The sequence below is a fragment of the Microplitis mediator genome, chromosome 2 (genome assembly GCF_029852145.1).
Source record: "Microplitis mediator isolate UGA2020A chromosome 2, iyMicMedi2.1, whole genome shotgun sequence".
NCBI lineage: Eukaryota > Metazoa > Arthropoda > Insecta > Hymenoptera > Braconidae > Microplitis > Microplitis mediator.
Genome location: NC_079970.1, coordinates 6397487 through 6415285, shown reverse-complemented (window position 1 = coordinate 6415285; position 17799 = coordinate 6397487). Strand labels below are relative to the sequence as shown.

The following is a 17799-nucleotide window of genomic DNA, read 5'->3' as shown; positions in this document are numbered from 1 at the left end:
GGAAAGAATAAAAACAAATTCGTTTTGTTTTATTTTTTGTTCTTTTTTATTTAAAAATGATTCAAAATTGGGTATTTTTACCCCATAATTGAGTACTATCTAGAAAAGAACGAGTAATTTTTTATGTAGGCCCAGTTTTACTCACAATTAACGAGTAAAATTTATTAGATAATTTTCCCTGCGTACCTTATTTATAAAATTCTTAAAACTTGTGACATTATTAAGCATCATTCCAAGAATATTCTGCTAAATTTTCATAAAAAAATATTGAAAAATAAGCCAGTGGTAGTGGGGAGAGACGAGTCACCTCAAAAAAAGTCTCCATGCGGTAGTCAGGAAAACTCATGACTGCTTCATCTGAAATAAAAAACCAAAAAGATTTCTTTAGTACATAAGTTTATCTCAGATTTGAACGAAGGATTTTTTTTTTCAATAACTCCTTATTTTTTAATTAAACAAAAGGAACAATTTTTGGCAAAAATCAGAGCTTTTTGATTGAACCTTTACCAAAAATTCAAAAATGAATATTTTGTTTATCCCTTCGTTCAAATTCAAGATAAATTTAAGTACTAAAGAAATCTTTTTGGTTTTTTGATTTCAGATGAAGCAGTCATAAGTTATCCTGCCTACAGCATGAAGACTTTTTTTAAGTGACTCGGCTCTCTCCACTACCCCTGGCACAGTTTTCAATATTTTTTTATAAAAACTTATCAAAATATTCTTGGAATGTTGCTTAATAATGTCACTAATTTTAAGAATTTTAATGAAGAATGTCCTCTAAAAAAAAAAATCACAAAAGTATGCCTTTTTTTTTGTATCTCCGACCCCTTTTTCCTTAACGGGGTTCTTACTTTTTTTTCTCCGCACTCAAATAAGCGAACGGTATTATCTTTGTTGCACTAATAGAGTAATCACGAACTTTGGCCGAATTTTCCTCGTAAACAACCGAATATTATCAAAAAATTAAAGCGCACTTCGCTAGATTAGATAGTAGTGTATCAATGTGCAGTTTGTAGTTTGTATTTAGAGATTTTGTTTCTGAGAAAAACTCAGCCGAAAATATCTGATCACCCCTTTTAAGAATATAAATTTTTCTATCTCCAAATGCACGACTTTTTTAAAATATCGTCAAAATAAGGAATCCCTGATTTAAATAAACGATTCAAAACGATTCAATTTTAATACTATATAGATATACTAGATATACATTAATCATTGAGTAAATCGTTTTGTTTAATCAGGGATACAATTAAACACTAAATCACACAAATGTCCATAATGTAAATAATTTTAATTGATTGTATTGCGACAGTAAAACAATAAGAGTATCTGCGACCTCCACATATTATTTCATCCGTCCATTATTATAATAATACTATCAACGCCTTATTTTTTTATAAACAAAGTGATATAAATATATGTGTACGTCATTTTTCTCATATAATCTAAATCAATTGTCCTTATCGAGTGTAAGTATTCAGTAAAAATAATTTGAGTATGTATATATAAATATATATGTATATATTGAATATAAGTAAACAAACATTACTTAACAAACATTAATTGTATTAAAGTTATGAAACTATTTAATTATTAATATATAAACTGGTTTATTTCACCACGTGGCATGCATTACGACTCTTAATTGCATCCAGCATAACTTATATTCAATATATAATTATTTCATGTCAATACTATTTGCGGGTCAGATGTATGATAAACCAGTTGTGTCATTTTATAAATAAAAAAAATAACAATTATAATCTATTAAATAGAACAGAGTTATCTTTTAAATCCTCGAGTCTTTCAATTCATTAGTCGGAATTTTTACCATTCAGAGAAAGATTTATCTTACATTTATTGTTTTATATTTTCATTGATGTACTAATAAGTGTATTAATTTATAAACGGGATTATTATTTCAAGTGTACTACACTGTAAAAAATTTTCGGAGTGAACGCGGATTTAATTCGGAGTGAATGTGAAGCAGATGACTGTTTATTTATTTAATTCTCCCGGGTCAAAAAAGTAACTTGATTTTGACTTTATTAACTTGACTTTGGCTGCACTTATTTTTTTTTAACAACATGATTTTTTTAACTTACAAATTTAAGTCAAGTTTGACTTGGATTTGACATAAAAATTTTAGTTAACTAAGTCACGGGACTTGGATTTTAAATTTTTTAAATTACGCCAAAATCAAGTTATTTTTTTAACCTGGGCCCTCAGAGTAAAATTCACGTCGAAGGGGAGTTTATTTTCATATTAAAACTCTGAATCGAAGTGAATCCGGATTTAAATAAAATCCGTAATTACTCCGAATTCACTCCCAATTTTTTACAGTGTAACGATAAGAGATGTTCGCAATAATTTAACACTAAATATTTTGATCTATGAACATCAGCATGTGCACGGAAAAAAGAACAGTGAAAAAATTACAGTTTTTAGTGCAAAAACAGTACCCCCGTATAAAAATTTTAAGTATTATAGTTTGCACTGTAATGGTCGAGTATTTATTGTACTAAAGTAATTGGAATTACATTGTAAAAAATTTTTTGGACCCGGTGTAGTGTAAATCTATCGGTGAAAATTTTGGTGTGAAAATTGCACCAAATCCGGTGTTAAATTTAGGCAGTGTGAATTAAAAATTTTTACACCACCAAACGTGTAAATGTATAATTTATGATAATTTTGCGTTAAGAAAATTATTCATAAGAATAATGTTCAAAATACTATTTAATATCTAAATAAAATCAATGTAGTTATCGATTAAGTAGTTAAAAATATTAAATCATAGTTTGTCGCTCATAAATCAAAATTACAACGAGTAACACGGAATGGTGTAAAAAAAGTAGATTACACCGTGGAAAAATTACACGGATAAAAAATTGACACCGAGAGAATTTCATACTACACGGCCGTGTAAAGTTCTCCGGGTCCATTTTTACACCGAAATTTTTTGCAGTGTATAATTACCAAATTTTACAGTTTCTAATGTGTTTTTATTTGAACGAAATTTGAATGTAATTTTTACAGTTTCGAAGTAGAGAGACTTTGCCGATATTTGAAACTGTAATTTTTCCGCTATTTTTTTCCGCGCGGCAAAGTTGATTTAAATGCTCCCTTTATTAAACAGTCGCTTTTTTTTTTTAATTTTTTTTTTACAGCAGTTGAAATGTCAAGAAAATTATTTGGTTTAAAATTTTACTCCATTCTCGTTTCAATTTTCTATCTGCATTTTTGTATTACTGAGGATTGCTTACGACCAATGATGTCGGTTAGTAAATTTTAAATTTACATAGTTAACAAATTTTATTATCGTCATACCATAGGATACTGTCATAAACATTTTTTTTTTAGTATCAATGTGTTTTTAAAAAACTTTCTGATATAAATTTTTTTTCTGCCCTCCGGCCGGAAAGTGGCAACTTTCGGGCCGCTGCCCTAAACGAAGTTGCAACTTTCCGGCTTCGTCGAGCAGAAAAATAGTATACGCACCTTGGCCAGTAAAAAAGAAAGCCTCAGACCACATGTTTGTCAGCCTCGGCTTCGCCTCGGCCAACAATTACATGTGCTCTGAGACTTTTCTTGTTTTACTGGCCTAGGTATGTAATATACTATTTATTCATTAGATTAATTCACAAGAAAAAAATCAGTCTTTGGAAATAGAAAATGTTGTTGATCAACAAAGACGCAAAATCAAGCATGATATGGAAAATTACGAGTTTCTTAATGGAAAATATGGCTTAAATATCAGGTATAATATTTATAAAATTATGTACTGATTATATAAAAGATAAAAGACCTAAAACCCGATCACTTCATGTATTTGTATATCTATATTTATGAACACTTCATCAAGTTAATTTTTTAAATCAGCAATCTTGATGATTTGCTGATGGAAAAAAATGGCAGACCAATAAAAAGTGTTATTCTCGGTAATTGGCGAGGCGGGAGTACTTTTGTCGGAGAAATAGTTAATTCACACCCGGCAAATTTTTATCATTTTGAACCACTGCTGGATTTTGGTATCGTTCGAATACGAGGACCTCCCCAAGATCAACCTGCGATTGCTAATATTAATGCATTATTTAATTGTGAATATAATAAATTACGTGAGTTAAATTATTCATTTATTTAATTTAACGCTTTCTGCAATTTACAATAACAATTATACACTACGTAGTTCAATCGTGATTACACTTTTTATTAAAAAATATTTTGAATTTATTTATGCACAGAAATTAAAATTATTTCCATTCTCTTTTAATTTAAGATCTTAGTGCATAGGGATATCCCCAGCAATCTTTTATCGATCATATCTTTAGTATTGTCATATGTATGTAATTTTGCCGGTATATATTTTTTCGTATCGGCGATTATTACTTTCAGTTTAAGGCTGGGCTGCACCTAACAAATTTTCAAATTTTTTATTTATAATTATGTTTTGAATATTTATGGGGCTCGAATGATAAAAATCTTCCGAGGAAATACGTTATATGCATTTTTCCAGAAGCAACAAAAAATCACTGTAATTTTGATTAATTAATTAATTGATACATAAAAAAAAGATTTCTTGGCGCAAATAAAAATTTTAGGGCAAGTAAAAAATTTTCTCACAGTGAGTAAAATTTTTCGCACCAAGAAATCCTTTTTTTCTTTGTAAAAATCTGAAATTCAAGAATTTTTTAGTTACGACCCAGCCTTAACTTCCGTGAAAATTATAATGACAATAAAATTAGCAGACATTTAAAAATTTTTTTATTTTTTTTTAACAAAAAAATAAAGATTAAAAAAATATTTTGAAAAATTGCACGTTTAGTTTATGAAATTTTCCACATGTGCATTTTTTTAGAAATATTTTTTTTTCATTATTTATCTGTTAAAAAATTTTTTTTTTTAATTTCGAATGTCTGCTTACGTTACTGTCATAAAATTATATTTATTATTGTAAATATGTAAGTTAACAAACTGCTAGCTATGACGAAGCCACTTGCTGAATGGTAACTGATTAAAATTTTTAAATATTTTTATTATGGAAATGTTGATTAAATTTAATGAAAAAAATTTTTAATTTAAAATTATAATTTCTATTTAAATAGTGTCTTATATAGAGTATGGTAAAACAAATCCTTGGGGATTTATGTACAATCCTCGTTTATGGGAACAGTGCGTATCTCATGAAAAAATATGTTTAAATCCGTTGTTTTTATCTGAATTTTGTCGCTTGTTTCCATTTCAATCGATGAAAATTTTACGCCTGACATTAAAAGTTGCTCAAGTTTTATTGAAAGACGAGAGGTACGTAAAGTTCAAATAATTAGCCAGTTTATCTAATGCAGTATATCTTCACCAATGTAGTTTTGGAGTTCGCATGATTTTACTAGTGAGAGATCCGCGGGGACTGATGCAGTCACGTAAGAATCCTAAATGGTGTCAAAATAGTTTTGATTGTTCAAACACAGCACTTCTGTGTAACGATATGGTGTCAGATTACAATATTGCCGTCGAGCTTAAAGAGAAATACCCACGAACTTTCAAGTGCGTAATTAAAGCCTCTGATATTTTAAATTAATCAGTTGCATATTTATTAATTAATTAATTTTGCTTTTTTTTTAGAGTCTTACGTTATGAAGATTTATCTCTTGATCCATTTAATGAAGCAGAAAAAATGTTTGAATTTTACGGTCTTAATTTTCATTCTGATGTTAAAAGTTATTTAGAAACTCATACTAAAAATAATTCCGGCGGTCAATTCAGCACATTTCGTGATTCAAAAACCGCGCCATTCCATTGGCGCAATGATCTCAATTTTGTGGAAGTTGAAGAAATTCAACGTGTCTGTGCGACTGCAATGAAACTATGGGGATACGTTTTGGCTGTCAATGAAACTCACCAAAAAGAATTTAATCCAATTATTAAAAATTATGGACCATTTTAACTCAAATATATGAATTGAAATTTATGTCGGCTTGTTTTATTCAAATTTATTTAGATATAAGATGAAGTCCCACTAGTTTAATTCTTTTTTCTTTGGATTTAACGGTTCAAAAGAGTAAACTTATTTCAGTATACCCATAGACGGGTATAGTAGATCTTGAACTACGAAGAAATGCAATTACTTATTACACTAGATTCGAAAAAAAATCCGTTAAATGGAAGTCACTCAATTTAGTTCGCCCTTTCGGCCCTAACATCCAAGGAAAGAAGAAATCACCCCGTGAAAAATTTGTTCCAAAAAAGTTTGAAGTGGAACTTGTAAACTTGAATCAGATGAGAACTTAAAGTGAAACTTTTGTAATTTTGACAGTAAAAAAAAAAGTTTATCTAGGATTTCATACGAGCGAATTTCAAGTAAAAAAAAAATGTTTTTGAAAGACATTTCTCAAAACGTATTTTTACTCTCGTTCCGAATTCAAGATTACAAAAGTTCCACTCGAACTTCTAATGTCTAAAGTTTAGAAGTTCCACAGGTTGAACTTTGGAACGAATTGTTTTTACTGATTAGTTAAAAATTCTCATTTTAATTAAATGTATTTTTAGTTCAAAAAGTTGTAAGGTAGAGTACCCGATCAGGGAACTAGTACTTAATTACTCCATGTATTTGTAGATCTATATTTAGTCAAATTTCTCAAAATTTACGGTTCCACCGTATCTCCCTAGGATAAAATCTGTTGAACACGATCTCTATAAACGAGATCTTATAATAATCTATTTAATTACAATGATTTCTACACTTACGACTGGAATCGTATTCAGGTTTTCTTTCACATTTTATGTGTAGATCGTAAATAAATAGAATTTGTTACACATACATGTATGAAATCATGGGAAATTCTCAGCCCAAATTTGACATCATCGTCAATTGCAAGAACTTGACGTAAACTTACGGTGAAGTTAATCTAAATTACTAAACGTCAAATTTCTGAAGTGATAGTTTGGCCATCAGGAATTGGACTGATAAAAATAATTTTAGAAATTGTATCCTCGAGAAATTTTGTCTTAAGATAAAGCCGTGTTACCTCTCAAAATATGTGATTGGGTGATGGGTCTCGTGCCTTACAACGTACAATTGTAATAAAAGTAATTAAAAATGGATATATTGAATAAATTTGAACAATAAATTTTTTTTTTTTTTTTCAGATGTATTTTTTAGATTTATTTACCAAATCAGTTTATTAATTATAGCATGACCTATTTTGTCGGCATATAAAATACCCAGTAGTAAATTCTTCCGTTTGAAAATATTTTGAAATCTCGAGTAATCTGGAAAATAAAAAAAAACTTGATATAATAGTTGACCACAAGAATAAGAAATTTTTTCTTTTTATTTTCAAAATATCAGTGAGGGCAAGAGCTAATCATATACGAATATCATAATAGCGTATATGTTTAAATCATCATAATTGATTGTTATGTTCAAGTATTTATGAATGAATAAATAAGTAATAAATTAATTAGTACCTGATATTATTAGCAGTTGACTGTAGAATCGAATTCCCACAAATTTGACAGTATTCTGAAAGATAAAAAATATAACGATTAAAGATAATGGTCAATTTTTATTAAAAGTAAATTTGTGTAAATTATTTGTTATCAGACTAAAAGATGACATCAAGACTTGATCAGTCATATGCTTGTCTATTTAACACATCATTTGCATAAATTTAATTTGTAAATTATTATTACTCATAAAAATATTCTCACCTTTTATTTGTGTCCATTGGAATCATCGTTCTTCGAATAAGTTTTCGGTTTCCAATTTTTTTACTGTAAATAAATAAAATACTTAATTATAAATAATTAATATTTAGGAGAAAAAAATGAATATAATTGTCATTTAATTAATTTCAGGACTTGAAATTTCTCACCACGTGCTTATGTAAGACAGGGATAACTTAGAACTCATCATATTCAAAATTTTTTCATTTTTCATTGATTCAACTAATAGTTAAATAGTTTACGTACCGATTTATTGAATCTCCAGTTTGTATTGATGCCAATATCTGCTGACCCCACATATTTTTTTAATGAATAAATATCTGAAACAATTCAAAATTTATATTAGTTAAAATTTATATTGAAAAATTTAAACTAACAAATTTATGAGGACAAAAAATAGTCAGTGATAACAACCAATCAGTCATAGAAAATCAGACTGGGGCGGTAATACTTAACATCATGTAAAAAATATAAATATCAACAATTTTTTAAAATTCTGTTGGCAAAATTCATAGAATAAAAAAATCTAGTCAAATAGCTAGAGATTATCGTCTGTTTGTATAAATAATTTAAATCTTTTAAATTACGTCAGTATGAGTTGAACATTAAGAAAATTAATATAAAATAATTAACCGTACGTGTAAGTCATCAACATAATAATTATGATGTAGGTAAAAAATTTCAACTTCGATAAAAGAGATGATCATGAAAAATATGTAAACTGTAGCGAACTGACTAAGTTCTCGAGTAATTAGAAGTTTTGAGGTCGCATTCAAAATTATAGAGTTTAGGTTCAAAAAATAAATAATTTAAAACAAAAAAAACTTACTTGCTGATGTACAGAAGTTTATTAAATTGACTTGAATCAGTTTTTGAAGTAAATTGGAATTCTGTAATAAAATAGAAGTAATGTAGTGACAAATAAAATATAATAGTAAAGAAAATTTTATTCCATTACTAAACAAATCAGTGAGGGCAAGAATTAATCATATACGAATATCATAGCGTATATTTTTAAATCATCATATTGAATAGTTATATTGCAGATTTTTTAAGCAAGGAAATAATTAGTACCTATAATCATTAGCAGTTGACTGTTTAATTGACGCTCCACAAACTTGAGGGTATTCTGAAAAATTAAAGAAAAAAAATCATTAAAATTAAAGAAAATCGTTGGGTTAATTTGAATGCAAATTTGTGTAAATTATTTTTGAATCAGAATAAAAGATGACATCAAGACTTGATCAGTCATATGCTTGTCTATTTAACACATCATTTGTATAAATTTAATTTGTGAATTATTAACTAGTGTACGTTTCGCGCGCAAGCGCATGTGTGTTGGTTTTTAAATTTGTTGTAATGTAAATTGCTGTGTTAATTGCATATATTTTTATGCTATTTTCAGCTCATTGCCAATCACGTCACGAATTGTTTGGCTTCACATATTTTTCATGTCTTCTAGGGTTAATTTTTCAATCCGGGTTTAAATTATTATTGATGGTATATTTACATATGATTAATGTATATAGATATATAATTATTAGATGTATACTAGCAATATTAATTTAAACCCGTATAAAAACGAACCCGGTTTGCAAAACTGGCCCTCATATGATAGGGATAAAAATATTCTCACCTCTCATTTGGATCAATTGGAATCATCTTTTTCTGAATGAGTTTTTGGTCTCCAATATTGTTCTGTAAATAAATAGAATAATTCATTATAAATAATTGAAATTTATAAAAAGGAAATGAATATAATTTTCATTTAATTAATTTCAGGACTTAAAATTTCTCACCACGTGCTTATGTAAGACAGGGATAACTTAGAACTCATCATATTCAAATTTTTCAATTTTTCATTGATTTAAGTAAAAGTTAAAATTATTAAATAATTTACGTACCGATTTATTCAATCTCCAGTTTGAATTGGTACCAGTGTTTGCTGACCCTACATATTTTTTTAATGGATAAATATCTGAAACAATTTGAAACTTAAATCAGCTAAAATTCAAATTTAAAAATTTAAACAAACAAATTTATAAGGACAAAAAATAATCAGTGATAACAACCAATCAGTCATAGAAAATCAGACTGGGGCGGTAATACTTAACATCATGGTAATAAAATTATGAGTGTGAATGTAGCAGACATGAGACAATTTATAAATTTTAAATAAATAAATTAATTAATTAGAATAATTAAATTGAAAAAATGCGCGTACTAATTTTTTAATTATCTGCATGCGTATTTTTTAATTTTCATTCTTCATGCATTTCATTCATTTAGGGCCAGTTTTTCAAACCAAGTTTATTTTTATCCCGGTTTTAATTAATATTGCTAGTATATCTATATATTATTATTGTATAGATATACTAGCAATGATAATTAAACCCGGATTAAAAATAAACCTGGTTTGAAAAACTGGCTCTTATTCAAAAATTTAAAAGATTGCCAATTGTCAGTCAAATTCACGCTCATAATAAAATTAGAGAAATTATCAAACTAATAAATGCTTATTTTAAATAATTAATTACCATTTTGAATTGAAAATAAATCAAGTCTCGAATCCTGGTCTCAGCCACGTGAGTATCGAAGCGAAAATGCCGGCATGCCTGTAAAATCCAAAGTAAATAAATAAATTTAATTTAATTTAATTACCGCACAATATTATAAAATTATTAATTAACTCAGTTAAATTCCTTTAGATTCGTAATCATATTTTTTATCATACGAACGAGACTAGTAATTCATCATGTGAAAATTATCATTTTTTATTATAAATTGCATAAATATAATAAAATAATAAAACATTATGATATTTAGAATAAAACTCAATAATAAATATTTAAATAAATTAAATAATTAGAAGGATGTTTAGAGATTTTATCAAGATGATTGCTTACCATGATGGCGTGGTCTTCCGCGGACATTGCGGGTTCATGATGACGATGCTTCTCTTTTGAGAACTTGGAACGTAATGAACGAGTGTATTGAATAATTGAGAAGTGCAGAAATTTGCTAACCAAAACCATGGAGAAAATATAAAAATATAGATATATGTACAGTGATAATTTAAAATATACGAGTTTTAGCGCCATCTTCAATGGATAAGAACGGAATTATTTGATTTAAAAAATTTTTATTAATGACGCGGTAAAATTCAAATAAAAGCCAGTTTTTCAAAACAAGTTTATTTTCGTCCAGGTTTAAATTAATGTTGCTAGAATATCTAATATAATAATAATATATACATATATATTATTAATTATTATATATCTATTATATTATATATCTATATAATAATAATATAATAGATATACCAGCAGTAATAATTTAAATCCGGATTAAAAATGAACCCAGCTTGAAAAACTGGCACTAATTTTTAAAATAATAAATAATTAACATTACGTGCGAGATGTAATTTTGAAATTAAATTTAATTTTGATACAGTTAAGAAATTTTTTTTAAATTTCAATGATGGCTTAATATACTAAGTAGTAAATTAAATTAAAAATTCTGATTTTAAATTATTTAAAATTTTTGAAGCTATGGGGATACTATTATAAATAAATATATGTATGTATATGTATATATATGCGATTTATACCGCAGTTTATTGTAATGCTGACATTTGAATATGGCACAATCATCAATGACTTTACCAATCGAAAAGGTTACTTACTCAAGGACGATTATTACCATGACTAAATAAATCAAATTATGTCGACGTAAACAACAATTTAAATAGCTATTTTAAAATAATAATAAAAAACCGCGTATATTGAATAATATAGTCAAAAGTGGGACAATAAGCCATTAGGACACGAAATCGTCTTGAGGAATTTAAAAAGTGTATAAAATATTTATTCTTTTATGAAATTTGAAAAATTAATTCTTATTTGATGCTGTCATGAATTAAAAATGACTTTCGCTTTATCAAATTTGAAGACTAATTATAAAGTAATGTTTGTTACTATAAATTAGTACTTTGTTTTGAATGCACTCATTATACTTTAGCATGCAAAGTAAATTTTGTAAGTGAAAGAGAAGGTGAAGTGGGTTCAAATGATATACTACACGGAAAAAAAGGCGAAACAAATTACTACATGATGAAGAATGATACACTGTAAAAAGACCGGTGTTAAAAATGGACTCATTTTAACTCCGCGCGGTGTTAAAATGGAATTACACCGACTTAGGAGGCGTAATTTGGCGGTGTAAAAATACCGATGTAAAAGCGGGGTAAACTGCGTCCGCTCAGAGTTATAACTTTGGGAAGCTTATAAAACACAAAAAATATCTTGATACATACACATACCCAAACTAACGAGCGCACAAAGGCACACACACGCGAGCACAAGCACTCAACACACGTGCACACACTCACACATACGCACACACATATGCACACATTCCCAAAGTAAAATATTTTAACACCGGTAAAGAATATTTACACCGGCGGCGGCGTTATTTTTACACCGCTTTCGGTGTTGAAATTTAACACCGCCAATTTAAACATCCACACCGCTTGGACTTACCCCGGTGATTTTTTACAGTGTACAAGTGTTTAGAAAATAGTTGCAAAAAATACTAAAAACAATTGTGTCTAAACTTTTAAGTGATATTATTTTTCCAAACGTTTTTCTGATATCTCCAAAGAATAAAATATCAGACTAAAACACAGAAAAAAAGGATTTCTTGACTCGACAAATTTTTTGCTCGCCCCAAGAAAATTTTGATTTTCAATTCATAATGCGAAAAATTTTCTTGGGGTGAGTGAAAATTTTTTGCGCCAAGAAATACATTTTTCTGTCAAGTTTTAGTATTGGTCAGGATCACACCCAAAAAATTCGATAGAAATTCCAAAAAAATCTGGACTTACTGGCTTATGCCAGTGTATAAATACAGTGAGATTATGATCAAATGAATGCAAAAAAATAAAACACTTTTCTTCAAATTTCTCCGATATGTCTTCCTGATTTCGAATAAAAACAAAAGTTCTAGTGACACCTCTTTGTCTTGTCTTTTCTTAAATAAAAAACATTTAATTCTCAACTTCTCGTGAATGATAAAATTTATTAGTGCGTAAAATGGCTATAAAAAAAAGTCAACAAACGACATTGACGTATGCGCCTTGAATTTACTAAAAAAAAAAAATCTTCATTTACAAGTCAATATCAAGGTTTCTAGTGCATGAAGTCATAGTACGCTTTAGTGATTTCCGCAATTCGTTCACATTTCAATCGAAAGTTCAACCAACGAAAAAAATAAATAAATAAAAAGATTTAATGTAAAAAAAAAAATAAAATTACACACACGAAAAATTTGCGGAGTAAACGTGGTTCAAATTCGGAGCAGATGACTGAGTATTTATTTAATCCCTACGGAGTAAAATTTACTCCGAAGGGGAATTTATTTTAATATTAAAACTCCGAATCGGAGTAAATCCGCCACGGAGAAAAATGCAAGTCAAAATTAAATAATAATTACAATCACAATGAAAAATTTGCTATCGCAAATGAAAAATTACAATCCATAAAAAAAATTACGATGATTTGTAGAAAATTAGTTTTTTATTTCAATTATTACACTAAAAAATTCGGGGAGTGAATGCGGAGTGAATGAATTTTTAATTATTCACTCCTCTCGGAGTGAAATTCACTCCGGAGGGAGTTTTGAAAATTTTTTTAATAAACAATAACTCCACTAAATAAAATCTCGCACACACACACACACACGCACACACCCGAACACACACATGCACACATTTGCACACACACACACACCCGCACGCATAAACCCGAACATACACGCGCACACATTTACACACACGCATACACATCCGAACACACACGAGCACACATTTGCACACACGAGCACACATTTGCACACACGCACACACCCAAACACACACACGCACACATTCGCACATACACGCTCTCGCACATACCTTCAGGCACATACTCGCACACATACACATTGTTTGATGGTTTAATATGAATTAATTTAAATGTTAAAACTCCGGACCGGAGTGAATTGGGAGTGAAATAAAATCCGCATCACTCCGAGATCCCTCCGCTAAAAAAAACTCTCAATTCACTCCGCATGCGGAGTAATTTTTTTTAAAACTCCGGAACTCCGAGTGGCGGAGTGAATTCGGATTGAAATTAAATCCGAATTCACTCCGGATTCACTCCCGATTTTTTACAGTGTACTATCTAGATTGTAATTTTTACTTATCATATTAATTACAATACAGCCTCGTTAAGTTTTCGTTTGGAAAAAATAAATATTTACTTATTCCTATGAAAATAGTTCAATGTTACAAAAAGTAGAAATTGTTTTCAGAATTATTAAAAGTTAGTACATTAGTCGCAATTTTTTGTTCGTAGTTGATGAAAATTACATCTCCAATGTAAATCGACGTAGGTTACTGTACATTTTAGAATATCGGTAAGACAAATTGCTACTCCGGGAGATAAAATTACTATCTGGAATACACCTTTCACAAAGCGCGTTAACTAATATTTACTAAATACAATAGTACAAATTATTGATACCATTATAATTTTTTTTTGTCGCTAGTAAATTTTATTTTTAATGTAGGAATTTTTATTATTAATAGAAATAATTATTATAAATAATATGTTGTAATTTTTACTTTGAGTTTTGTATAAGTTTTGATTTTGTTTTTAACATTTCAAGATTATTTCTCGGATTGTAATTTTTTTTTCAAATTTAGTAAAAATTACTTAATTTTTTTTTCCGTGCGGATTTAAATTAAATCTGTCATCACTCCGAATTCACTCCCGATTTGTTACAGTATAAAATTAACTAAAAAAAAAATTATGTTTTCTACTTATACCTTTACAAGGTATGAAAAAATAATTTTCCGCATCTTAGTCATTCAATTAGATTTCATATGATTAAAAAACTCATAGTAATGTAACATCATTATGCAGAACAGCGCAACAATATTTTAATTGCCAAGCAATTTAGTGATGCAGAAAATGAGAACAAACAACTAAAAATAAATAATTATAAAAGAATAACAACAAATAAACCAAGCAGATTAAATGTAAAAAGTAATTTTGTAAATTAACTCTTAGTTGATTCGTCATTATACAATTTATGTAGATGCACATGTTTTATGAAGTAACAAACAAGTGGTATCTTCTGGAACGCGAAAATATTTCAATTCAACGTTACGTTTATGAGATCACGATGCAATGAGATAGCAGCCTAGACGTTACCAAATGCTGCGTCATATTCTTTCTTATTCTACATAAAAACCGGCATCAGAAATCTAATGAGTAAGAATAAGAGGTAAAAAAAAATAACGTGGGTAGTAAAAGTTTTATAACAGCGTAATTGCTTGTCTAGTGTGAGACTCAATTCAAATATGTCCCACGACTTATACTTTTATTTTCTCTCATTTTCTAGGACCCGAGAAGAGGAAATAATGATAAAAGAAGATTCTTCGCACATTGAAAAAATAATCATTACATTACGTACTCTTTAACTTCCCATATAACATTGTTTTTTATGAATATATATTTAATTATTTGTTTCCTGATTCAATTCAAATTAATAATTAATATTGAAATCGGATAATAAAGAATTAAATAATCGTATAAAGTACAAAGGAATGCATGTAAGCTCAAAAAAAAAACTTACTTAATAACATTTATTTCATTTTAAATTACAGTATTTAAGACTAAGTGATCTCTTAATTAAAATGAATGGGTAAATAATAAACAGTAATTACATTTAATTTATTTAGTGGCATTTTAAGAAATAAAATAATAATTTTATTATTTGTAAAACTTATTTTTATTTTTAGACATGCAAGTACTTATTGTAAATATATTATAGACTTCCGGGATTTGTTTAAATCCATCTGCACTTGCATTCATTTTATTTTTCCAATGCCGTTGTTGTAAGATACACAACTTGGTGTAAGTAAAAGAGGAACTAATTGAGCGCGGTTGCGTCCTTTGGCTTTCTCTTTAGCCAATACTAGCTAAATAACATTATATATAAATATATAGGGGGGCAAAACGGGGTACTTAAGAAAATACTAAGTTTTTGAAGACTCAAATATGTTAAATTTTTTTTTAATGATATTCAAAATAAATATATATATTAGGGCGGGCTTTATCTAATTCAAAATGATGAAAAAAAATTCTGTTAAAGTTTGAACTCTTAACCCGAGTCAAAAAAACAAATTTGGATTTGAGTCTCAAAGTTCTCAATTAATTTTTTGAGGATCAATTTAGAATTTGGAGACTGACAACAGTACAAAAAGTTATCCTAGTTTAGTCCTCAAAGTAGTAGTTATGACCAATTTTACCACTTTGAGGACTAAATTGGAATAACATAATCTAGATTAGAGTCTCAAAATACTCAAAACATACAGGAATAATTTTATCCGCATTTGAACCTCAAAAGTCTCATTCGACGTATTCTCTCCCCTCCCCTTTCTATCTAAAATTTTTCAAAGTCCGAAGTATAACTTTTCTTTCGTTGAGGATTTTGAGGGCTTAGTTATAATTTAAAATCGATAAATTATTCGCATTTAGACCTCATAGTTCTCATTGAGGCTTTTGTGGACTAAACTAGAATTTGATTTTTGATTCGGGAATATCAATATTGAGAAGTACGTCATCGTGATTTTTGATTTCCCATGTAAATAACATGGGAAAAAAAAATTTTGAGTTTGGAATTTTATACCTCGGCAATGGCTCATTGTCCAGATAAACTCAGGATTTATTTTCGTCGGGAATTAAATGGTCTACAAAAAAAAGTATTTTATAATTTTTTGATAAATTCATTTGTACAAAAGTTATTGGAGCTTGAAGTCAAATTTATAGTAAATTTCGAGATCTTTTTACTTCGGCGAAACTATCAGACTTATCACAAAATGTTATTCGATCTTTTTTGTAGACAATTTTATGCCCTACAAATTATCTTTCATAAAGTTTTTTAAAATTTCGCATTGTTTTCTAGTTATTTTCATTTTAATGTCAAGCTCTTGAAATCGATCAGAATACTACTTTTTTTAAGAGTTTGATATTAAAATGGAAATAACTCGAAAGTTATGCAGAATTTTAAAAAACTTTATTGAAAATATTTTGTAGGGAATAAAATTGTCTACAAAAGAGAATTAATGACATTTTGTGACAAGTTTATAGTTTCGTTGGAAAAGTAAAAAGATTTCGAAATTTACTATAAATTTGACTTCAAGCGCCAATAACTTTTGAACAGATGAATTTATCAAAAAATGATAAGAGACTTTTTTATAAAATTCCAAACCTAAAATTTTTTTTCCCATGTTATTTAAAAATGGGAAATTAAAAATCACGAAGAGGCACCTCTTTATATAAATATTAAGAGCTCAAACTTTACCAGAATTTTTTCTTCGTCATCTTGAACGATTTTTTCACGATAACTAAAGAAAAAAAAATTAGTTTATATATATGTATGTATATTGATAAATAATCGTTTCATATAAAATATATTTAAAATAAAAATTTCGTTTTGTCAAAAATTTTGGTCTTTTGTTGTTTTATCTATTTTGTAATGTAAATGTAATGTAAAAAATATATTTTTTATCTATTATGTAATGATTATAAAAATAAAAAAAGGCAAAGTTTACTAAAAGATAATTATTAATGATAAATGATAAATAATAAGAATCAATATCATCAAAAATAATTATTACAAATGAATTTTCTCTTTTTCTCAAATGATTTATAAATATAGATACGAGTTATGTGTTATGCGTATATAAGAGAGAAGATACACGTGGGATTATCCGAGCAGATAACAGGCTGGAGAAAGTGAAATTATATAGCACGTTACTACTTATGCGTAAACATTAGTTTTAAATTTAAATAAAAAAGAGAGACAATAAAATGTATTTACTACTGTCGAATAGTAGATTGTGATAAATTTGACTTAATTTAAAATTCAAAGTATCAAACGTATATGTGTATTTATATTCATACAATACACGGAATGCTTCTTAGAAAAAAAGTTATGTAACACTAATTTTATTAGTTAAATATTTTA

At 28.0% G+C, this 17799-nt stretch overlaps 1 protein-coding gene, 1 long non-coding RNA gene and 2 other non-coding genes across 4 annotated transcripts; 1 reads left to right on the top strand and 3 right to left on the bottom strand.

Moving 5' to 3' along the window:
• The first annotated feature begins 2009 nt into the window (after positions 1-2009).
• On the top strand, positions 2010-5956 carry LOC130663771 (carbohydrate sulfotransferase 5-like). Its single transcript, XM_057463210.1, has 7 exons — positions 2010-2028; positions 3168-3277; positions 3633-3757; positions 3880-4115; positions 5103-5301; positions 5362-5541; positions 5620-5956. The coding sequence occupies exons 2-7, from the start codon at positions 3176-3178 to the stop codon at positions 5939-5941; spliced, it is 1164 nt and encodes a 387-aa protein (XP_057319193.1). The 5' UTR covers positions 2010-2028; positions 3168-3175; the 3' UTR covers positions 5942-5956.
• Positions 5957-7126: 1170 nt separating this feature from the next.
• On the bottom strand, positions 7127-10725 carry LOC130662978 (uncharacterized). Its single transcript, XR_008989134.1, has 10 exons — positions 10629-10725; positions 10260-10337; positions 9627-9700; positions 9359-9420; positions 8797-8851; positions 8552-8612; positions 7969-8042; positions 7708-7770; positions 7465-7519; positions 7127-7266 (listed from the first exon to the last, which is right to left on the bottom strand). It is a non-coding gene; the product is annotated as an uncharacterized LOC130662978 (long non-coding RNA).
• Positions 8118-8188, bottom strand: LOC130664302 (small nucleolar RNA SNORD31). Its single transcript, XR_008989343.1, has one exon. It is a non-coding gene; the product is annotated as a small nucleolar RNA SNORD31 (small nucleolar RNA).
• LOC130664301 (small nucleolar RNA SNORD31) lies at positions 9776-9847 on the bottom strand. The gene has a single exon (XR_008989342.1). It is a non-coding gene; the product is annotated as a small nucleolar RNA SNORD31 (small nucleolar RNA).
• Positions 10726-17799: the final 7074 nt, after the last annotated feature.